Source organism: Megalobrama amblycephala, linkage group LG18, assembly GCF_018812025.1.
Source record: "Megalobrama amblycephala isolate DHTTF-2021 linkage group LG18, ASM1881202v1, whole genome shotgun sequence".
NCBI lineage: Eukaryota > Metazoa > Chordata > Actinopteri > Cypriniformes > Xenocyprididae > Megalobrama > Megalobrama amblycephala.
In genome coordinates, this window is record NC_063061.1 from 24,738,837 (window position 1) to 24,763,586 (window position 24,750).

Consider the following 24,750-nt stretch of genomic DNA (forward strand, 5'->3'; position numbering starts at 1 on the left):
TTTATATATATATATATATATATATATATATATATATATATATATATATATATATATATATATATATATATATATATATATATATATATATATATATATATATATATTTAATGTTGTTCTTCTGGTACTTTTATCTATTAAATTTTGACTCGCCTGTGAAATGAGCCAATGAACGTCCAACCCTCAACAAATACATAAATGTATGCTCTCTTTTAGAGATCTGCTCTGTTCCTATGCTAAGAATGTTATGTACCATCCTTTCATATTGATGTTTACCATCTGACTGTTGTAAAGAGAGGAGTTTTGGCAATCTTGGAGCAGAAACCATAGATGCAGGTGAATTACTCTAAATAGAAATGCAACACACTCTTTTTCAGTGTTGGGGAAAGATGCTTTTAAAAGTAATGCATTGCAATGTTGCATTACTCCCTAAAAAAGTAACTAATTGTGTTACTTTTTATGTAAAGTAATGCATTACTTTTGCCTTACTTTTTCTTACCTGGGCTGGACTTGTTTGTTTGATTTTTAACAACAACAACAAAAAATTCTATTTTTGGCAAATGTAAAGACCCTTTCACACCAAAGTGAAATGAATAAGCCTCAGGCTTAAGGAAGAGCAACTTTACTCCTGATTTCTCTCAACGTGGGGACAGAAGAGATGTTAGTCTCTAAATGGGAAAACTAAGTAACTTGTGTTACTTTTTGATATTTTGTTGTAAATCTAAATGTAATGCGTACTTTACTAGTTACTTGAAAAAAGTAATCTGATTACTTGCGTTACTTGTAACGCGTTACCCCAACACTGCTTGTATTGTGATTATCTTCATGCTTTCTGGGTCTGCAGCAGCAAATATGCATACATGTACAAGCTACAAGATAATTACATGAGTCTCTACGGTGAACGCGATTTCACCAAGTAGTTTAGGCTTTGTTTCCTAACTAAATTTAGAACGCATATCTTACTTGGCAAAATCACGGCAACCAAGTATCTACTAAATTTAGTTAATACTATAAAAGACAGTACATGGCAATTGTATTATTGAATCATCTACATGACCTAATGCTGCATGGACTCTGATGGTTCCTGCTTACACATATATTTATTATTAATGCAAATATGATAAAACGTAAATTATTTTATTCGAAAATAAAAAGACGCTCAACAAATACAGTGAGGTTCAAAAGTCTAGAAACCAGTAGTGAAACACTGCTATACAACATTTTTAAATTGTAGTTTGTTTTTCAGACATAACCATTTAAATATTTGTTATTATTATTAATATGAATTTCAAAGCCTCCAGCATCCCTGTGACCCCACATAGGATAAGTGGTTTTGAGAATTGATGGATTCAAAATTTGTTAGTATTTTGTTTGTTGACATTTTGCTGCAATTAGAGCATAAACTTGAATTTGTGGACAAAAACATTCATTCATTAACATACATGTTTTCAGTAGGATTTGTAGCTAATATACTAGAAGCCACATACTGAATGTTAAACATCTATTCTTAATTTATTGCAGTGTACACAGCAGCATCATGTTGCCTGGAGCAAACAAGCACAGTCCTAACAGTCAACAGACCAGGCAACACAATCCCATCCTCTGTTCCATTCAGCTGCTGAAGAGCCCACACAGTTCTTCCCTGCTTTCCCCGCTAGCTCAGTTGAATTGGAGCAGTCTGTACCATCATTTGGTCCTCCCGATCTATAACACATTTCTGATGACTTCAGGAAGGGTGTCTTAAATGAAAATTACTATGTTTGGAAATCATCTTGGATGCTGCATATATCTTGGATAATAACTTGGAATCCAGGAAGATGGCTGCATTGTTCTGGGACTTGGATTGTGCTACAACTCCTCCACAAACACCACCTCTACACTTCAGTTCTGAGTTCAGGCATACCAGCCTCGTGAGGTGAGATGTAATCTTTTGCAATATTTGATAATCATTATACTTTGACCTGGTGAAAATCACTTCATCTTTTTCAGTTCCTATGATTGTTCACCCATGCAAGACAGCTTAGATTGGCCTTCAAATGAGCAAGTGGAGTTCACAAGATTAAACCCCTCCAGATCTAAAAACAATACAGGTCTGATAGCAGGTTCTGTGTGCTTTTATTAGTGATAACATTCAGTCAGTATTTCATTTCACTTAGTGCAATTTGCCTCTGCAATTTCATCATATATTTCAGAAGGAGAATGGCATATGGTAACAGCCACTCGCTCATTGCTTGGCAGGGAAAGAAGAGGCCAGAGGGAGGGTCTGCAGGACCAGCAGAAAGTGTCTTACAACAGCTTGCCAAGAGTGAGTTTCATTTCCATTTAATTTCATTTAATTTTGTACTCCAGCCTCTTCTCATATTTTCTATTTAAATGGATAAGGTTTTTATGTTTACTGTAGTCTAGTGATGGTTAGAACTGAGTTGTTGAGTGCAGCAATTGGATCAGTCAAATTCACAAATAAATCATGCAATTTGTGGATCAGTTGGGTGTTGAATTTCAGAATAAACAAAGGTACGGAAATCTCTGAAATGCAGTGTAGTAGTAAGTCGAATATGTTTTGAAATGAAGATTTCAAAAAATTAAAATGTTATAAAGTTAGCCTACTTGAAAAATGGGTCAGTGAAATTACTGTGTTACTGTTTACCATTGCTTTTTGACTCTTGATGACAATCGATATATGGCAATATATCGCAAACAAATCTTCTTTTTGTTTTGTAGGCACATTTTCTCCAGCCAAATAGAGAATCAAGTGCTTTTTCACCCTACGCTAATGACTTGTGGCTGAATGGTAAAGATGCCAAGAACATTGCTGAGTCCCCCAGGAACAGTCGTAAGCAGCACCCGCTGACACAGCCGGGCTTCTACAGTCCAAAAATCCAACGGTCAAAGCATTGGGAAGCTGCACAGTCTACAAAAAAGTCTTCTTCCACAAACAACTTGAAGGAGTTCCACTCTCTCACATTGCCTCTTCCGTGCTCTAAAATTGCTGTCCTCAAACCCAGGTGAGATGCATATATTATGTCAAAATTAAAGATTGTGTTTTTATGGAATACCTGTTAAAAAGGCGAGATTAAAGGGATAGTTCACCCAAAAATGAAAATTTGATGTTTATCTGCTTACCCCCAGAGCATCCAAGATGTAGGTGTCTTTGTTTCTTCAGTAGAACACAAATGATGATTTTAACTGCAACCGCTGCCGTCTGTCAGTGGTATAATGCAAGTCAGCGGGAACTTGGACTATAAGAGTAAATAAAACACAACAGACAAATCCAAATTAAACCCTGCGGCTCGTGACGACACATTGATGTCCTAAGACACGAAACGATCGGTTTGTGTGAGAAACCGAACAGTATTTATATAATTTTTTACCTCTAATACACCACTATTTCCAACTGCATTCATCACTCGATTCGTTTGGTCTGATCACGCTCTGACAGCAGCAGTGATGTCTCGCGCATATGCTTCAATGAGAGTGAGACATCACTGCTGTTGTCAGAGCGCGATCAGACCAAACGAATCGAGTGATGAATGCCGTTGGACATAGTGGTGTATTAGAGGTAAAAAATGATATAAATACTGTTCGGTTTCTCGCACAAACTGATCGTTTCTTGTCTTAGGACATCAATGTGTCGTCACGAGCTGCAGGGTTTAATTTGGATTTGTCTAAGCAAGTTTTATTTACTCTTATTGTAGAAGTTCCCATCCACTAGCATTATTTGACTGACAGACAGCAACGGTTGGAGTTAAAAATCATCATTTGTGTTCTACTGAAGAAACAAAGACACCTACATCTTGGATGCTCTGGGGGTAAGCAGATAAACATCAAATTTTCATTTTTGGGTGAACTATCCCTTTAAACCAGTATGAATTTCTATGATGGCTCACAATGAGTTTTCATCCAGTAAACATCTATGCGATTCAATACTTGTAATATTCTTGCACCTCCAGACCCCTCCTTCCCCTCCCACCCATGGGATCCCACGGGGAGGGGTGGGACAGTCTGTAAAAAGTGGGACATTCCCACCACATTGTATAGAGTTGTTCCCTGACCCTAAATTCAATCTACACCTTCCAGTCACCATCTGTCAATGGAGTTCTGATTTGCTGTATTGCTGTAAATTAACAATGTCAGAGCAAAAAAAGGACATTTGAAATGGAATTTTATATTTTTAAAATGGCTTTTTCTTTATGCTTGCAGTCCTTTTGCAATGCATGCACTGCTTACCTCATTCTTTGCTTTTATGTGTCTACAATGTGTTTGTGTCTGTGGTCTTTGTGTTTTATTTCTACCAGCCCTTTGTGTTCCAAACCGCAAGAGGTTAAAACTTCCGTGGTGAAAAAGCCTCCTTTGATGAGAGCTGTGGTATCTTCACCAACATCCAATCAACGTGGCAAGGAGCACTTCAGCCAACTCCAGCTAAGAGAGGACCATCTCATCAAGAACCAGGACAACAGTTTGTTCAATCTGCAGGAACCCAATATAAAACCTCCCAGAAATGACCAACTTCCATGGAGGCAGATACAGAATTCATTCACCGAGGATACTTCTACCCCGGATTATATTTCTATTAACACACTACATCTCTTCCCTGAACGACAGTCTAGAGCAGACCAGCCTGCAACGTTTTGTCCAAAACTAGAAAAAGCAAGTCATGTGGGTGTTGACACTGACATCAAACCATCTCAAGGTGACCCTGACCGGTCCTGTCAACTACAAGTCAGCCAGACCCAACCAGACTGCAGCCCAAAACAGAAGAAGATACAGTACACACTGCATAGAGAAACCGGTGGTGTCAGAAACGGCGACCACAACCATATAAAAAGGTAAGAAGATATATTTATGGGATATACTTTTTATTTTTAATGTACCATTATCATAACAATAGCTAATAGTATTGTATAGTAGTGTAGCAGTTATAAAAAAAACATAATTACAGTATCTGAATTTTGTTAGTAGTTCATTTTGCGGTGGCTTAACATATGTTTTTCAGTCAGGTGGATGTGAACTCAAAGAATGTGTTTGGTCAGCCTCGAGTGATCGCATCACTGCGAGCAGCATGTTCCCCGCGGCCCGTTCGCAAGAGCACAATGGTGGAGGACTTGAAAAAACTCATTGTGATGGATGACACAGAGGACAGCGCTCAGGGTGATTCAGTACGTGATGTATTGGGCTCACATTCAGCAGTATGACCCTAAACAACCTGATAGCCTAGTATAATAATGTGGAAAAAGCAGGTATTGTTCTGCTGAGTATTGGTATGTTGAGCAGTGTTGCCATGTTGCAATGTGTTTACTGTCTCTTTCTAGTCATCACCTCAACAAAAAGAGGCAGGGCTTTGCAGCAGTTTGCAAATGTCAGGTCCATCGTTATTTAGTCCTGCTCAGCAATCATACCCGGAAACTCCCACGCCCAGATCCGTCCATCTCCACCTGCAAACACATCAAACAGGCAAGAGTTATTCCTTCTATGAGACATAACTTCATTATAATAATAAAAAATAATATTTATTTTACTGTTCCGGTTTACATATATATTGATGGTTTTATCAATTGCTCTTCAACTAGTATTATTACCTTGTCTTGAAGAGATTTATGGAGGAATTTTATGGTATTCAATAGCACTCACTGGTTGTCTTTTCCTAGAATGTGGGGAATTGCCTGAGCAGGCTGAATCTGACATATGGGACAGAGACCAACATCCTGATCCTGAACTCATGCCCCTGCCAAGCATGGCCTATGATCTTGACTGGAATAGTCTAGTTCAAGCAGCTCAAGAGTATGAGAGTAAGTATCAAAGAATAAATGAATACAGTAACATACAGTGGCCCCAAACATTTTTGAATTTTGACACTTACAAATGTATAAATGCTATTGCGTTAGATATAAAATATCAAATCATGTGTCATGTGCAAACAAATAATGCTAGAGCTTTTCTCACTTTTTTGACTCAACCCGGTGCCATTAGTGGATGTATGAAGTAAGTTTCCTTCAAGTGATATTTATATTAAGATGTTATTTTTTTAACGAAAATGATTCCAAATGAAGCAGAATAAAGCTTCTCCAAGCAGTAAATGGTGGTTTTTGTTCCTGAATTAATCAGAATTTTTAAACAATGAGTTTAGTTGTTTTGTTCCTAAATGAATTTGTGTTTTTGAACAAATCCGTTAAATTAATCATTTATAGTCGTCATTAAACGGAAGTTGCAATAGTCTTCCCTATTGTGACGTATATCTGAGTGAAGAAAAAAATGTTGGGCGGGACTTGATTTTGTCCATCGGGAGCTGATTTGATGGTTAGATTGTTGTTGTTTGCTATAGAGTGCAACAGCGCCTGCCCCCTTTTTCAGCGGCACTGGTTCTGGAGGTATTTTTTTCATTAATTTTTCCCATAGGGATTTTAAAATAGTCTTCATTAAAGAGTTGAACCAAGCCAATCAGCTAAGAGGTGAATAACAACACTATAAACTTTGATTTGAAGCAAAAAATCAAAAAACAAAAGTATAAGACTATACATTAACATTTTTTAGTGAGGGAAAGAATTACAATCCTTTGAAGTATTGCGAACAACATAATCAAATTAAAAATGATGGCGAAATTTAAAACTACTCATTTACAAATATTGATTGTATGTATAAAATCAGTAAATTTTAAGTTTATTGCAAAATATGCATATATATATATATATATATATATATATATATGTATATGTACACAAACATTTTAAGCATTTTGAGAATGTAGAGAGATCTACTATGTCATTTGCAGTACTTCATGGGAGTGGGCAGAGCTAGTGTTGCTTTTTAGTGTTGCTTTTTAGTGTTGCATCATGGGTAATGTAGTTTTTCACCTGGAATTCTACTGTTAAACAGTAAAAATAAGCTGAAATGATGTGGGCTGACGGCTTCAGCAGTTGCCATGGATTAACAACCTTGTAGCTCACAGTAGCTCTGTCTTTAAATGTTTATAAGTTATTGTTCAAAATCAATTTCCTTATGGAGAAAATGAATGGAGTTTTTTTTTTTTACTTCTGAAAGGCAACTGTTGCACCCTATTACTGTGATCTCATGTGAGTGACAGGTTGTCATGTGCCAGTAAATATGTCATCAGAGAAGTGATGATATTTCATTGCAAGATGGAGGGGAAGTTAGTTTGATTAAAGATTACGAGGGCACATTATTAATAGTAGTCTGAATGACTCTATGGTTACAATATTTTTACAGCACAAAGGATGGCAACCTTTTTGTCAGAAGTGAGTCCTGTACCAAGCAGGCCAGACACACCATCCCATGGAAGCTACAAGATCCACCATTCCAGTGCTTATTGCAGTGGAGAAGATACGGAGTAAGTGGATCTTTTTTAATCTTAATTTTAAAACAGCTACTGATGTGTAATTCTTTCTTTGAATAATACACTGCATGACTATTAATTGACTTGCATGGTTATTTTTAGCAGTGACGTATTCATTGACTTTCCCGACCAACTCTCTCACCTGGAAGGGATGCTTAGGCGACTGAGTAGTGATCTTCTAAAGGTGAGACTCATTAGCGGTTAATAAATGAGAAAGGTGAACTACGTGCCCTCATAGAGGACAAACCCGCTCATGGGCACAATTTGTTCCTCTGTCCTCTGAATTAGGAGAAGAGAGACAAGGTGGCTCTTCTGGCTGAAGTGTTGAAGCTTCGTATTAGCAACCAGCATCTGAGAGAAGAGTCCTTCTGTGCAGTTGCACAACTACACAAAATCAGCAACATTTTAAACACACCTGGAGGGGAGGAGTAATGCAGGGTTGGAAGCAAAGACTACAAGTCTACAAATGCAGACTTTTTTTTCTTCCTGATTTAGGAGATAAAATCTGCAGAATTAATTTAAAATGTTAAAATGTATTAAATGGAACCACTGGTAACTGAAGGTTTTATGAATGTAAATGTAAGACTTTTTCAAGACCTTTTTAAGACCAAGTAAAGAAAATGTAAGGAATAGATTGAAGGGAACACAATAAGTCAGTATGTTCTCAAAATGTCAAGGGAGAAAAAACAATTAGTTGTAGTAGCAACACTTCTAGAGTTTGAAAATACAACTTCCAACCAATATCCATTACTTTTTAATTTACCTCTGCTCTCAACCACTAAAATATGGACATACTTTTACTGCATCTTCTGATCACACTGCAAGAAAGTGACGTTCTTCCTCAGGATTTTTGTCTTTTTTTCCAGTGCAATTGTCAGAATACTCTTAAATCAAGATGCATTTACTGGAGATACAAAAAGACTATAAGTAGTTCTTGTTTTAAGCATAAACTCACTTTTTTGCATTTCAAGTAAATGTATCAAAGATGTTTCAACATTTGTATTGGAAAACAGAACAAAAATACTGAGGAAGATACACATTTTTTGCAATGGATGCAACATTTAATGCCATAACTTTATGAAATTTAAGACTTTATTCTCTGATTCAAGACTTTTTTAAGGCCTTAATTTGTGTAAGGGCGAAGAAGAAGACTTTATAAGACCTTTTTAAGGCCTGTAGAAATCCTGTAACTGAAAGCTTAATCAAATTAGCCAGCAGTGTTGGCGCCAATGCTTTACAAGTAACTTGAGTTAGGTAATCAGATTACTTTTTCAAGTAACTAATAAAGTAACGCATTACTTTTAAATTTACAACAAAATATCTGAGTTACTTTTTCAAATAAGTAATCCAAGTTACTTTGTTTCCCCATGTATTGACTGACAGCTCTCCTGTCACCATGTTGAGAGAAATTGAGAGTTAGTGCAGAGGCATCATGGGTAAACATGATGGTTATTGTAGTTCTAGACTAAATGTGAGCATACATTTGCTCATTTACTACTTCTCCTGCATCCTATTCTTTTGTAATCCAGAATGGCAGCACAGCTGAAAGGCTTGTTTTTTTTAGCTGCATCCTCTACTGTACAGGCGTGAATTTGCTTTATCTTCAGCCTGAGGCTTATCCATTTCACTTTTGGTGTAAAAGGGCCTTTACATTTCCCAAAAATAGAACTTCTTGTTGTTATAAATACAAACAGCCCAGCCCAGATGAAAAAAAGTAAAGCAAAAGTAATGTAATGCATTACTTTCCATAAAAAGTAACTAAGTAACGCAATTAGTTACTTTTTTAAGGAGTAATGCAATATTGTAGTGCATTACTTTTAAAACACTGTTAGCCAGAATCTTTAATGAACAAACACATTAAGGGCCAGAGGATATGTACTTTTAAGTGACAGCGTTCCAATTCTTCTGGCACAGGTTTTATGGGAGTTTGAAAACAACAGAAAAGCCAAACAAACTGAACTCAGTCAAGGTTTAATAACAGCACAATATCTACAAACCAGAACAACTTTCATAAGGTTGGTAACTCTCTTGGGAAACAGTACAGCTCCCCTAAGGCTTCTTAGTGAATAATTAGGTTAAGGCTGTAAAAAAAGCTATAAAACAGCTTAATATAAAACATTATAATAAATATATAAATATATATACAAAGATAGATACTTAACAATTGCCATCTATTATAAATAAGTAATAAAAGTCAGGATATGTTTTATCAAACAATGTAAAGTCACAATGAAAAATGCTGAAAACAGTATATAAAAACACTGAAAATGTAAATATGCTCTGTGATGGTTAGAAACATTAGAACAATAAAAATATACTTAACACAATAAATAAGTTATTTTAAAATGCCTGAGATGCAATTGTTTAATCACAACAGTGATTAAAGCAGTATTGAACTATAAAACGCCGTTGTTTGAAGACCAGTAGTCAGTTTGGCTTGCCTTTCTTAGACCTTTCCTGCATATATTCTCAGTACGGTAGGTGGCTGAAATGTGAAGACCTTCATTTAACAGCTTCATACACTTCTCTATAGGCCAGTAACATGTGCAGTGGACTGGGCACAGAGCGTTCTGCCTTGATTTCTGCCTCGTGTGCTTTAGCGCGCACATTGCGGTTCTGCTGGCAACTGAAGCTCCAGGCTTTCAGGCTAAAAACAGATAGAGGTTTAAATGAAATTGCAATGCAACAGATAAGCCAGTATGAAGTTTAGAGAATTCAAAGAGCCAACCAGTACAAACGTCTCTCCCTCTTGGGTAAGATGTGCCATAGATTGGCTAACTCTTTGGTGACTGTAGTGGACGGGATGCCAGGATAGGATCTGTTCCCAAATAATATCAACAGTGTCTGACATTTAAAGGGTTATATATTTAAATATATTTAGATTAGTCTAAGAGTAGTATACACACCTGATATATAATTTTCTGTTCATTCGGCAGAACATAATGAAGCCATTCACACATTTCTTCTTTGGGTTTGGCTGCGTTGTAACACGTCCTGCTCTTGAAGTGCGCCTGTGTGTATATCCTTTTCTTGCTCTTTTCAGAGGAATGAGTTGTTCTGGCGTTTCATCTTCAGAACTTTTGTTCCCTTCCTCACTTTTCAAGTACAGATAGTTGCTATTTCCAGGACTCATGACAGTCTCCTAATTTAAAGTATTGGCAAGAGAAGATACCATAAATAGAGGGCTCACTGTAAAACAATATCTCATCAAATTAACATACAATGGGGTCCACAATTCCACTAGTAAAAATTTTGTATTTTTCTAATTCCAATATTGTCCTTTCAGCATGTTTTGAGTTAATGTTTTGCTTTCTGTACAAAGACATCTATTCATTTTTTCATCATGCATAACATCCAGATTTTACACTTTTGAAAATCCTGTTTTCTGTGTGAAACTGTTTAACCCACAGAGACCTAAGCTTGTTCACATTATGTGAGAACAATATAAAAAAAAGAGTTACCCCTAATGCACAGTGTTGCATTTTTGCTACACTTACAATGGTCTCAAATTTATGCATGTTCAAAATTTTAGGGCATGTAAGCCTTTTTTGCACACTGTTAATGTGTAGTTTTACCCAAATTTTAATTGTGGTCTCAGACTTTTAGACCCCACAGGCAACTAAAGATCACAAGTTTGGCCTTACTGAGTCATTTCCAAAACTGCTTTGCAGACTGGGACTTTTTAAGATGGTAGATTCTGGGGTGACCCACACGTCCTCGAATAATGCTGTTATGATAAAAAATATCGTTCAGTCAGCATTCCGGCATTCCAGTCTTGTTTGTAATTTCACACTGCCAGTAATAAGCACATTTGTTTCTAAGCCTATTTTGCCCAACTGTTTTTGTTCTATTATATTATAAATTGTAGAAAGTACTTTATTCATAAAATAGTAAATAGTATACATGCTAGTCTACAATAGTATAGAATATAATGCATATCTAATAACATGTGTGAAAGCCTGTATGGATCATCTTTACTTTGTAGAGCTTCTCGTCCTTCGGGATGGAGAGAACGGCTCAGACCTTGAGAAGGAGATGTAAGCAGAGAAGGGTTGAGGATCAGGCTGTCTGTTTCCCGCAGGGGTGGGGAATGCGTATGTCTGAAAGGAAAATGCTTTTTCCATGCAGCTGGAAAAGCTCCAAGCATGGGGTCTTTAAGAAGAATTCCTGATCTGAAGATTTAGTAAAACATAAAAACGAATTACAAGCTTGCACACAGATACATCTTAAAGGGATAGTTCACCCAAAAATGAAAATTCTGTCAACATATTTTGAAGAATGTCGGTAACCAAACAGTTGATGGGCCCCGCTGCCATAGTATTTTTTATTTTTTTCATAATATATAAGTCAACGAGGACCAGCAACTGTTTGGTTACCATATTCTTCAAAATATCTTCTTTTGTGTTCATCAAAAGAGAGAAATTCATACAGGTTTGGAACAACTTGAGGGTGAGTAAATGACAGAATTGTAATTTTTGGGTGAACTATCTCTTTAAGATGTTTAATTTACAAATATAAATTAAATATCCAATATACAAACCCTGATGGAGGTGTATCCAACACCTTTCTCCCTGGGCTTCCATCTTCACTTCCTGTTTGGTCTTCACAGATACTACAGGTACATTCAGTCTCAGTGCTCCCTGATAACAGAAAATATCTTTAGGTATCATTTATGTTTAAGTATGTGGATTTAACTGATGTCTAACACCAAAAAAGACAAGATTTTTTTTCACCTGTATTGTAAGAGGAAGTTGTGGAGTTGGAGTCTGTGGAGCTTTGTGATGGCTGGCTATCATCAACAGACCACGACTCTTTGTCCTCTGCGGTTTCTGCTTCTGATGAATTGCTTTGTCCATCACTCACCAGCTGGTGTTCTTGCTCCTCAACAGCATTTATGATAAATCTCTCAGAGTCTTTGCTCTGAGGATCCCTCAATCGTACTGTTTATAAATGTATACATAGTGTAAGTGAAAATAAATACCATTTTGAATAATAAAATATACTATTTTCCCCCTGTTTCTTTAACATCTTATTCTTTAAAAACATATACTTTACCTGAATACTTGTTTATGCCACTGTAGGTGTACATTTTCTTGCCTTTTAGGAATTGTGGTGGTGTGCTAGATAACGGAGCGTCCTCGTTCTCTGACTCTGCGGACACACACAGGCCATGGACATTAGTCTGTATCACATGCATTGAGCAAAAATAATAAAGCAACTTACTTTTCTCATTGCTTTTGGGTAGACAGTGTGGGGGAACATGACTCTTCAGACTATGAATGTGACTCTGGTGAAAGTCAAAGCACTGCAGCATGTTTATTAGGGTCTCCTGTGCACACAAAACAGAGCCAATAACACATTGTTTTATCATTATTTTTAACTATATGTATCAAAGCCATTCATGCCATGTAACAAATTCAATTTTATTTCACTGTCTTTATAATGTTTACGCCTAGAGGAAGTATTATGCCCTGGATATAGTGTCTTACAGTCAGTGTTGGGTGTAATGCATTACTAAGTAATTAGTTACTGTCTTTTAAATACCTTTCCTGTGAAAAAAGTGAAAAGTTGTTTTCATAATTATTACTCTTAATTTTTCTGTAATTTAATCACACATACTTACTTAGTAGCGAATTAATTACTTTTTAGAGTAACTTACCCAATTCAAGACAATAAGCACCATATTTTATTCTTAATTCTACATAATAATCATTTTAATAATAATAATAATAATAACAATATCCAACAATAATAATAATGAAGTTTTAAAACAAGATTTAAAATGATCTCTGGCATTTTATCACAGCTGACTGAGTATCAAAGTGTTAGTTTCGCGCTCTATTCAAAACTATATTATTTTAAAATTCTTTGGAATGGAACCTAAATTATGTTGGCATAATTCTTTGATCACTGATACGTCTCCTTTATTTGCATGTTTTATTCTTTTTAAATGGATGCGTATTTTCTTGTGTAGATGTAGTTGCCTTACCTGATTTATTCTCTTCGGAGTCTAAAAAATGACAGTATACTGTGTATTTATATTAAATTAAATCTCCGTCAACATAGAGTTTCTTAAAATGACTGGAAAAGAAAAGAGCCAATGAGATTCAGCGCTTACGCGGATTGGCTAACGAGAAGCCTCACTTTCTCCAGTAGGTCCATTACACAGACCTCGTGACAACTGGTTACTGGGCTGCTTAGTCATAAACGCTTTTATAAACTTAAAAGCCTGAGTGTATCTTTTTATTTTAAAATACGATTCAAATTAAGCCATGCTGATTTCCCTAAATAAACGTGAAAACACTGGCATTATTAGCAGTGTTTGAGCATCCAGAAGTCCAGTTAGCAACATTGCTTCAGTTGTTATTATTAGCAATGACGCGACTTTGGGGCGTGGCTATCTGTATGTGCGAAGACGGGGGAGTTTTAAACTTTTTTTTTTTTTTTTTTTTTTTTTGGTGGCACACTAGGCGTACATAAATTACACTTATCAGCTAACACGCGCAAATATGTGCAAAATAAATTAAAATATATAAAAAAGGATTGATTTACTTTTTATTTCTATTTTACGCTTTAATGAGATATCAATATTTTAATCTATTATTAAATATATAAAACTTATAATTTCCTATTGTTATGCTCGAATGCATGAATATGAAATACACGTTACATTTATGATCCTACATCACTGCCAAAAGTAACAGTGAGGAGAGCGAGAAGAGTGGGATGAGGAGCTGCGCAGATAGCTTTCCTGTTGTGCCTCAGCAACACCGAATGGAGAACTGACAATACGATCATTTACAGCCTGCATTCATTGCCAAGATATCAAAGGCGAATCAACTCGGCGTTGGTAATGAAATGTTCTTCAGACTAAATGCTCTCGTCATTCAGCACTATGTGCTATTCATTTCCAGCGACTGCAGTGGATTTGATAGAGCAGTGGTGTGCCAGTCCAGGACTAGTGGTACAGTAAGTGTGTCTGCCCTGCAAAATCTGCTCTTCGTGGACAGCATCTTTTATGGGCACTAACAACTTAAGATGTGCTTTGTCATTTAAGTCATTTAATTATGTTGTTTGAAAGAATTACGCTTGTGTTATTGATATAATTTTTTTTTTTTTTTACTTATTTAAGTGTGCGCCACATTATAAAAATGACTCTAAGCAGTTGGGAATCATAGTTTGTTTTGATCTAAATAGGTCAGTTTCGTGGTACGATTCGGGATTTTAACTGCTTTCTTTATTTTCCCCTTCCACGCAGGTTTAATCCCTGTTTTGGCATCTTTCGTAAACACAAGATGAGCCGCTTACGGTACAAAGTAGCGACTGTCAGATGGAACTGCTCTGTCGCGCGCTGTGACCAGCCACGCATATGCCACGTGCGACTGCTGCTGCTGTGCTTGTGCGTGCTGGTGGCAATGACATTAACACTGGCAATATCACTATCTAACCAACACACGATAGAGTTTGACTTACCTCCCAGACCTCCCGACCTGTTCAAAGACAAGGTAAGAGGACTACAGGCATTTTTCTTGTAATTTATAATTTCTCTGGAATGCAACCCTGTTGGGAAATCTATCTTAAACTTGTAGCTGTGTTTTGGGACATCTTTTTTTTTTTTTTTAAGCTGGTCCTTAGCTGTTTGACCAGCAAACATGATGTTGCTGGTCCAAGGTTGGACTATCTAATAATTATCTTACTCTCTTAAAGACACAATATGCAAGATTTTTGGATTAAAGTCCCCCTGTAGTCAATTATTTTATCTCTTAAAACTCATCTTTGATCACCAAAATGTCATAATTAAAAAAAGAAAAAAATTCAAGTGAAAAAAATTTCTTCATGCCTTAAAATAGCTTGAATGTAACTCTACAGCCTTTCCTCATTTAATATACACAGATCAATGAATATATAAATTAGCCCCGCCTTCACTCACTCACGCCAGCTCGGAGAGTCTACTGTTGCTGCAGTGAAGAGGCAATTTGTTGTTTGTGTTGTGGATATAGGCTACATGAAATAAATGCACATCCTTGAATGAGCGCGGATTTCCAGCGTATTTACTTGAAATGATCAGGTAGGCTAATATCTATGGTTTGATTCATTCCAGAGGTGGCCAATATCAGAATTTATAAAGGACTGAATAGCTCTCTCAGAACTTGACGTGCGATTCCACACTGAATGAATATGCACATGAATCACGGTCACACGCTCAGGGCAATATTGTTTTAGCTATGTTTTATAGTATTAAAATATTTTGAAGGACAAAAACATTTATTTAAAAAAAAACTTTATTGGCTTTACTTCAAGTCAGCTGTCACTTTACTTTGGCACGAGCCGATATGCGCTCGCACGCAGGCGCGGATTAACGCACAGGCTTGCCTAGGCTGAAGCCTGGGGGCCCCACGTGTGCAGGGGCCCCAGATTGGCCAGACTATTTTTTTTATTATTTTAAATTTACTTCAGCGCAAACAAAAAAAGACCCTCATTGGCCCACAAGAAAATAAATAAGCAGGTGATTGGTTAGATGTGACATTTGGGTCAAATCTGTCCAATCGGCTGCTGATCAAATCATGTCAATGATTTTCATTTACGTCACTGCTATTGCTAGATGGCATTGAGGCAAATGTCCGAAAGAAATTACAATAGTGGTTAAAAGAAGGTTAAAAGAACAACGTGAACAAGATATACTGAACACATTTTTTTTCGACATCAATTGGACATCAGTATGTGGACTTCAAATTGATGTAAAAAAATTCGCTAAGGCAAATGCTACTCATGTATTTGAAGACTGAGCATGGCTCATTGGCTACTAATACAGCAGGAACCAATCATCTGTGTCCTATAGATATAATGATGTGATTACGAGTAGTTGAGTTAAGGACCTATTAGCCTACCCATTTAGAGTTTCATGACAGAACTTTGTATTTTTCTTTCATTGCATTGCTTTTGTGTCGTTATTTTGGTGGTCGAAAGAATATAAGTTTGATTTGCATTTTTGACCTGTTTTTTGATGTCAATTTGATATTTTTTTTTCAACATCAATTGGACCAGTGTGTGGACGTCAAATGGATGTCAAAAAATTGATGTCAGTTTGATATTTTTTTTCAACATCAATTGGACATCAGTGTGTGAACGTCAATTTGTCAAAAATTGACATTAATTTGATGGGGGTTTTTTTCGACATCAGTTGGACATCAGTGTGTGGACGTCAATTCGATGTCAAAAAACTGACGTCAATTTGATGTCACAACATCATTCATTTACATGATATACTGATTCAGGACCTAGGGAGCTAGGGAGCTGATTGAGACGCAGGGATAGATAAATGTGCACTATTATTAGGCGCGTATCCATGCTTGTGTGGAGAGCGTACTCACTGCATGACATGGAGGCGCCGGTGCGATCACTTAAAATACTCCGTCATTTTAGTCATACAGATAAGAGTAATACAAAGTGTAAAGGGTCTACTTTTATTTCTGTAAACTCACAATAACAGAAAACGTTGTGCTTGTAAAATGAAAACAACCAGGATGTGTGTTCTGATCGTCTCTGTGAACTTAAGCACGTAACAAACATGAACCGTACTTCCCTCACAGACACGAGAAATATATCTATAGAAAGCTTGAAATGTCTACTTTTAATCGAACCAATTCAAATGGAAAATACATTTTCTCAGATTATGTATTCCGTATGAAACATGCATATCGCGTCCACTACCGCGGATATGACGAATCAGCATCGTAGTCTTCATCTTTGCAGCTGAAAACAGAAAACATTATCAATAAATTATTAAAATGTTTAGAAAGTCTCCTTGCTGTTTTTCCACTACACATTCATAATAATTACGTTTGCTGGTGCGCTGTGGCAAGTTTTACGCGTGCGCTTGAGCACTGATTAGGCCATGTATTAAATGTTGGTTTATTATGATTATGATTTTCAGTTTCCCATTTTACCTATGTGGTGGAGGTAATTTTCTTACTGTGGTGGTCCACCAGTTGAAGGAATGTAGAAGAAAAACTGTAGTATTGGCTGTCTCAATGTGTGTGTATGCCAGTTAACCTTATTTGCGTGTGGACCATGTATGGCACTAAATACACATAAAATCCTTTTGCTTGACTACGTTATCAAACAGCTAATAATGTGTTGGTAATGTTACACACACCGTTCCTGTTCTTCATCTCAGAGTCAGACAGCTGCCTTCTAACAATCAGCATCCTTACAAACACTTTAAACAACTCAGAACGTCAGTGGAGAAAAGCATATAGTTCATCATAACATTGTAATAGACTCGCTATATTGATAAATCCACACAATTTTTCATATCAACAGAAAATATACCGGGAAAACCTGACTTCTCTCAAGACTTTCCTATTTCAGAGCAGTCATAGTTAATGATATGCTAAAGCCTGCCGGCACGTTGTTGTGATTGGTTACAAGGTAGTCTGTGACGTCACAAACACCACCGATTTCAAACCGGGTTTTGACTGCCTTTGGTTTCAAACATAAAATACTTAGCAATGGTGCTGACTTATGAATTTACACATGGTTTGTCTTAAAGCATATAAAAACACTACATAGACATATAAACGACATTAAAAACTTGATTTTCACCACAGGGGGTCTTTAAAATATACAAAAAACACTATAAAAGTTATATATTTTGTTGACTTGTGCACTTAGATTATCCCAAATGTTTCCAAGAATGTTTAAATCCAAAGAAATAAGCAATTTCAACCAGCAATTTCACCTATCAATGACATCATACCTGCGTTACCCTCGGTTTCCGGTATTATTTTGTAGAAACCATGGAAACACCAAAGACGCTTTAATATATTATGTGTTTTAATAGACAGGTGAGCAACTGTTTGGATGCATCCATTCATCGACAGAAAACTAATCATTGTTATATAGCTCAACACAGTAAGTCTTATCGTTTAAATCTTGTTTTCTTGATTTACCACAAGTACCATGTTCTACCATGGCAAATATCGATCTAGAATACTGCAGTGTGCAACAAGTGTCTCATAGCAGCCACCGAGCGAACACAGAGTAGCATTATAACAACTTTCAACACACAAATGTATCTAAAATGATAAAAAAGTGCTGCTTTACCCCACGTTTGAATGACCAGAAGAAGGGGAAGCGGCGACTGTGGTAAATAAAAGTTCTGCAGCTCTCAAGGTGTGTGTCGTGCTTGTCTCTCATTAGCAATTGCTCCAGCTGCCTCGTTTCTGCTCGCACAGCACTCGGCCCTGCTCTGCTTCATACTACAGTAACGTTAATAATCTCATGGCCGAGTCACGTCCCTATTCTTTTCCACCAGCTGTAGACGTGAAGACAACTCCTCCCATGATTCTGTGAAATCAAGGCATCATCAAGCTACGCCTTTGTTTTGAATAAGTGACCTCTAGTGGCGAAAATGTACATATTGTGCCTTTAAAGGGTTAGTTCACCCAAAAATGAAAATTCTGTCATTTATTACTTACCCTCATGCCGTTCCACACCCGTAAGACCTTCAGAACACAAATTAAGATATTTTAGTTGAAATCTGTTAGCTCTGTGAGGCCTCCATAGGGAGCAATGGACACTTCCTCTCTCAAGATCCATAAAGGTACTAAAAACATATTTAAATCGGTTCATGTGAGTACAGTGGTTCAATATTAATATTATAAAGCGACGAGAATATTTTTGGAGCGCCAAAAAAACAAAATAACGACTTATTTAGTGATGGCCGATTTCAAAACACTGCTTCAGGAAGATTTGGAGCACAAATGAATCAGTGTATCGAATCATGATTCAGATTGCGTGTCAAACTGCCAACGGCTGAAATCACGTGACTTTGGCGCTCCAAACAGCAGAACTTCTCATAGGCCTATTATGGTTATATTGCCCACCTGTACATACCAGCTGATATACCATTTGGGTGGTCAAACTGTATTTGAAAGTGTTTTAAATCTAGCTAAATCAAGTAAAATGACTTAAAATCAAGTAATTTTAGCATGTCAAAGTCAACTTTAATCATATAAAATGTAATTTCGCAATCAGCAAAATTGTGGCCAGTGAAAGTGCTGAGTGGCTAGTAACTTTGGAAAACCACTAGCCACAGTGGCTGGTGAGCAAAAAAGTTAATGTCAAGCCCTGTTCTTCACACTAAGAAGAAATGATTCTTGTAAGAACTGTTTATTTGAATGTTCTTTGGGGAACCCAAAATGGTCCTTCTGTTGCATCGCTGCATAAACCCCCCTCTTGCAACCTGTATTTTTAGGAGGGCAGAGTTGCTATAGAAAATGGATATCACAATTCAAAACCCAGCTTTTTCCAATCTGCAATTTTCCATGCATCCAAATAATGACTATTTTGCTCTTCATTCTGTCCATCTGATCACCTTTCACATGTTTACCATCTTTAACCTTTCATAGCTGAATCACCAGCCAGGAAAGCCCACAGTTGCCCAGGTGAAGCGGCTTGTCTCGCAGGTGAGTTGGAGTAGACTTTGGTATTCCCATCTGCGACCCATTCTCACTGAACGACAGCCAGGAAGTCGTGGGAGTCGGGCTGTTCGAAAAGTAAGACACGATTGATTTAATAATATCTTCTTGGTTTTTAGTTAGATTAAATCTCAGAACTAACAAAATATAATCTGATGTCTCCCATTTTCTGTGATCCTAGCACATCTTTTCTCAACTGGATTCTCTTTCGGCGGGCTGGTCTGTCGATGTGGACTCCTTCATCTCTGAAACCCCTCGTGGCCCTGTTAGCTTCTCTAATATCCTGGCTGTTTTAGACCCAAAGGCTCCTCGACGATTGCTTTTGGCTTGTCACTATGACTCCAAATTTATACCGACAGATCCAAGTGACCCACAGAAGGTGTTTGTGGGTGCTAGTGATTCAGCTGTGCCCTGTGCTATGATGCTGGAACTGGTCACAGCTTTGGACCCACACCTCAAAAAGCACAAGCAGCTGGTGAGGCAAAGTGTTACAATCTCATCTTCAAGAAAACCGCTTTCAGAGGTCATTCATTTAAAAACTAAATTTGGTGGTAAATTGAGATACATGTCTCTGAGGAGGTCACTTCTCTGTAGAATTGAGGGTGCTGTAGAATTCAGTGTCAGTTTTGTTGTTTAACTTGTAACAGAGCTACAAAACACTGCATGACTGGAAAGGATTTTGATAAGTAGAGAAGATTCTCCTAAACCCTAAGCACAAATATATGAAAATATAATGCAATATATTATTTAATACATTTCCATAAATGGGAAACTAGTGCTTTTATTTTTCAATATACTGCAGTATATGCATGTATGGCAATATATGGATACAAAAAAAAAAAAATAGAAACAAGAGACAAAAATTGCACTGTAGTTTTACATGTAATAGCTTTATTGAAACAATGAATTAATTTCTCTTTCATGAGTTAACATATGGGTTTACATAAAGCTAAACACATATTCATAAAATTTTATAAACTCATTTTACATGTGATGGTAAATAAGAAAAACAAATATTTTTTGGACATTGGATGTCTTGTTAAAGTCATGGCAACATTGTGGGCCAACTGGATATTACAAATATGAATACAAATATATGGATGTAGCCTATATTACTATATATTTTCCTCATGATCGTATACATATATTGTACATACAGAAGTCAACATTTGAAGTGGATCAAAAAAGTTGTCCTAAGAAGAATGTTTTAGGAGAACTTTGATGAAAGGTTTTGATTCACTTCAAATGTTGACTACTGTATATGTTCCCATATAAATGTGAATATATATAGTACATATATGTGCAAATGTATTTATATATTTACACACATAGTACCATATTTTATCACATGTACAGTACATGTTATGAAGTGTATTACTGAATATAAAATTATATACATTATATATATATCTATATCTATAGATAGATAGATAGATAGATATAGTAAATATATTGTCACATATTTTTCAATATATGAAAAGAGGCAATTCATTATGTATTATTCAATATATTGTAATATATTAACACAATATGTTCTGTGTATATATACAGAATATAAATTTATATTGAGCGTTCATATATATAAGGAAATATTTTCTTTGCGTAAGGGAACCTACATAGCAGCTGTTGAATACATGGTTACTTGTACATGGAGAACTGCATTTTTTTTTTTTTACAGCTTATGAAGCATTTTCCTCCACAGGCCAGGTGGAAAAACTGATTTTAAATGAATCTAAATGCTTAGTAAACAGAATCCCACAGCAGGACTGAAACCATGATTGAATCTTTGAGACATTTGTTTGACTGTACACTTTTACAGATACTTTTTTTTTGTGTGAAGATGTCCAGGGTAACACTGCAGTTGGTCTTCTTTGATGGAGGAGAGGCTTTCGAGCAGTGGTCTCAGACAGACTCGCTGTATGGCTCACGGCACCTCGCAGACTACATGTCTCGCACTCCTCACCCGCCGGGTTCTGAACAAACCACGCTGCTGAACGCTGTGGTGAGACGTGATGCTTGTGTATGTGTGTGCAGTTGTTTTTAAAGGCTATAAACATTTCTTCATTGACTAACCTCATGTCTTTCCAAACCTGTATGACTTTCTGTTTGTGGAACACAAAAGAATGTTTTAAAATAAGTCAATGTGGTCCAGAATTGACTTTCATTGTATAAACTAAGACATTCTTCAAAATATCTTCTATTATGTTCTGCAGAAGAACAAAAAATCATACAGGTCTGGAACAACATGAAGGTGAGTAAATAATGACAAAATTTCAATTTTTTGTCTCTTTGAGTGTCTATGACTATATTGTATTTGAAGTATATGAATATACTGAGTTATAACTGATATTTGCAGGATCTCCTTGTTCTTTTGGACCTTATTGGTGCTCCTGATCCCATGTTTGTGAATCACTTTGAGAACACAGCTCGCTGGTTTGACCGCCTTATCGCTGCTGGTAAGACCGATTTGACTTTCCATTTATACTAAAGTAATCCTGGTTAATCATTAATGGCCATAAAGACTCTTAAAACTAATGTTTGATCTGCAGTGGCTCAGAGTAAAAACTATCAGCCACTTACTTCAAAAGGAAATACCATTTATTGACATGTCTATGTCTAGATTATTAAAAAAAAAAAAAGTGCAGTGATGAATGTACAATATTGAACAAGATAATACAATAATCATGTCTTGATTGTTATCCTGTGAGTTTATTTACACCATCTATATGGCCTTGACCTTTGATCCCACTAATTATATTTCTGCATTTTCTAAGAGAAAAGACTTCATAATTTGGGGCTCCTTACTTCCCATGCCAAAGAGCAGAGCTATTTCATAAAGGATGTGAACATGGGGGCAGTTGAAGATGATCATCTTCCTTTCCTTCAGAGAGGTAAGACAAAGCGTCCATCAGATTGACAAGCAAAAAATGTATAGCCTAAAGATTGGCTATACTGTATGGATCTGGCTTTTTTGACTGCAGGAGTTCCAGTGCTGCACATGATCGCCACGCCGTTCCCTTCTTTCCTGCACACGATGGAGGACACAGCGGAGAAGGTTCACGGTCACACCGTGGAGAATCTCACCAAAGTCCTTGTGGTCTTTCTGGCTGAATATTTGCGGCTCTAGAATGTATAATGTTACATCCAACCACATCCGTCGTGGATCAGTCTATACCTCAGCTGCGTTGCTTTACGATATTTGATATCAGTGACTGTACTCAGAGATGAATAACATACTGTATATTCTCAGGCTGCCGTCCTATATCCTTACATAATATGCTTACCTTTGAAATTTCTGCCATTGTTACTCAATCGGTATTGTGCCTTCAGATAGTTTTGCTATCTAGTAATGCACCGTATTGACAAAATTATATTATTATCTGTGCCAAAAAAGAGGTTTACAAAATTTAATTCATATATTCAGTAACTGTGCAATAAAATCAATAGAATGCAAATTAGATACTTCAAACTCAGGAATGGATGTGAACCTGATGCTATGTAAGAAATTATTACACTGCACTACAATGAAGCTTGGTAATGCTACAACAGTTCTGATAAACTTCTATATTTAGTCTTGCAATAATTTTATCTCTAAATGTTCAATCACATGCTAGATTATTTAATTTTTTAACAGAGATGGAAACTCACTTAAGCGGCAAGAAATATTGACTTGAGACTTGACATGGCAAGCAATTGACTTGAGACTTGACTTGTACTCTAAATTAGAGACTCTTCAGATCTACAAGGACTTTTTTTCCTTAGAAGAATGCACCTTTTTTTAATAAAAGGGAATATTTAATTCATTCCCATGAAAATGAAGACTAATTTGTACTGAGTGGGCATTTAAGGTAAAAATATTTCATACTGTATCTCTTATAATATGGTATAAAATACAACTTTTTGATTCAAGTAAACCAAACATACTTTATTTTAGATAAACATTATTTAATGTCCAAGAAAATCCCCCAAAAAATATATTTGAAAAAATATATTAAATGAATTGTCCTCTCTCTCTCTCTCTCTCTCTCTCTCTCTCTCTCTATATATATATATATATATATATATATATATTTATATATATATATAAACTATTTAAAAAATTAATTTAAGACTTGAGACAGACTTATTGACCTTGAAAGACTTGACCTTGTGAGAAAAGACTTGAGACTTGCATTAATGAATTGAATATGTGAATATGTCTGTTTTATAATAACGAATAAACATATGTATTTTACAGTTGCACAGTTTCAACATGGACTTGTATAACTTGATATGAATGTATAGTCAATGTCTAAATAAAGGAGGAAGTGAGTCTCATCGTCCTTGTATTTGTGCAGTGTGTTGCTATACAGCCTGGCCGCTAGGTGGCAGTGTATCGGGCATTTACAGCGTTTCATGCTTTGGTTTCATGGCGTCACAGCATCAGTTAAGAAACAGGTCATTTCGGCAACTTCAGTTGCAATGTATATGAATGTCATTGTGTACACGTTTTATAACAAAGCTATGATGAGTCTGAGCGTTATACCAGTTACCAGTGAGATCTTGCGCTGTAACTGATAAGGTAGAGTATTGCTGTTATTGTTTTCCTGTCTGTTCCGTAAAAATGTGCTGTCAGAGTCGTGCAGAAGGTTACTAGATGTCAGATTTCAAGCAGTTTTAGCAATGTCCAGTAGTGTGACATTCAATAAATCTAAAACAACAATGTAAAACATTACATTTTCCAATTGTGTTATGTATTAAAAAATAATTTTGTGTTATATTGTAATACAAATACATTTTTGAAATGACATGTTCCATGTAGTCTCTAAATTAATATGAGAACATAATACCGCATGTTAACAATCTATTAAAAGATACATTAGAAAACACTAATGGTCACTGCTATTGCTGCTTGAAATGTCTCGACGTCAACTACCCATT

General features: G+C 36.3%; 3 protein-coding genes across 6 annotated transcripts; 2 read left to right on the plus strand and 1 right to left on the minus strand.

Moving 5' to 3' along the window:
- Window positions 1-168: 168 nt before the first annotated feature.
- On the plus strand, window positions 169-9,788 carry LOC125252500. 3 transcript variants are annotated; one of them, XM_048165861.1, is made up of 12 exons: window positions 169-336; window positions 1,522-1,915; window positions 1,990-2,090; window positions 2,193-2,305; window positions 2,722-3,005; window positions 4,296-4,826; window positions 4,994-5,156; window positions 5,310-5,451; window positions 5,646-5,786; window positions 7,222-7,342; window positions 7,454-7,532; window positions 7,637-9,788. In XM_048165861.1, the coding sequence occupies exons 2-12, from the start codon at window positions 1,818-1,820 to the stop codon at window positions 7,778-7,780; spliced, it is 1,917 nt and encodes a 638-aa protein (XP_048021818.1). In that variant the 5' UTR covers window positions 169-336; window positions 1,522-1,817; the 3' UTR covers window positions 7,781-9,788. The 3 variants fall into 3 exon arrangements, with proteins under 3 accessions (XP_048021818.1, XP_048021816.1, XP_048021817.1); XM_048165859.1 differs by having other exon boundaries at window positions 171-336; window positions 7,451-7,532; XM_048165860.1 differs by lacking the exon at window positions 169-336 and having other exon boundaries at window positions 1,500-1,915; window positions 7,451-7,532.
- A 62-nt stretch (window positions 9,789-9,850) lies between these two features.
- On the minus strand, window positions 9,851-13,481 carry LOC125252502. The gene is made up of 10 exons (XM_048165864.1): window positions 13,338-13,481; window positions 12,572-12,677; window positions 12,404-12,499; window positions 12,082-12,288; window positions 11,889-11,988; window positions 11,327-11,520; window positions 10,993-11,075; window positions 10,255-10,490; window positions 10,077-10,166; window positions 9,851-9,995 (listed from the first exon to the last, which is right to left on the minus strand). The coding sequence occupies exons 2-10, from the start codon at window positions 12,660-12,662 to the stop codon at window positions 9,851-9,853; spliced, it is 1,242 nt and encodes a 413-aa protein (XP_048021821.1). The 5' UTR covers window positions 12,663-12,677; window positions 13,338-13,481.
- A 568-nt stretch (window positions 13,482-14,049) lies between these two features.
- Window positions 14,050-24,147, plus strand: qpctlb (glutaminyl-peptide cyclotransferase-like b). 2 transcript variants are annotated; one of them, XM_048165863.1, is made up of 8 exons: window positions 14,050-14,198; window positions 14,607-14,853; window positions 19,762-19,908; window positions 20,012-20,305; window positions 21,671-21,832; window positions 22,187-22,286; window positions 22,605-22,721; window positions 22,812-24,147. In XM_048165863.1, the coding sequence occupies exons 2-8, from the start codon at window positions 14,644-14,646 to the stop codon at window positions 22,955-22,957; spliced, it is 1,176 nt and encodes a 391-aa protein (XP_048021820.1). In that variant the 5' UTR covers window positions 14,050-14,198; window positions 14,607-14,643; the 3' UTR covers window positions 22,958-24,147. The 2 variants fall into 2 exon arrangements, with proteins under 2 accessions (XP_048021820.1, XP_048021819.1); XM_048165862.1 differs by having other exon boundaries at window positions 14,066-14,317.
- Window positions 24,148-24,750: the final 603 nt, after the last annotated feature.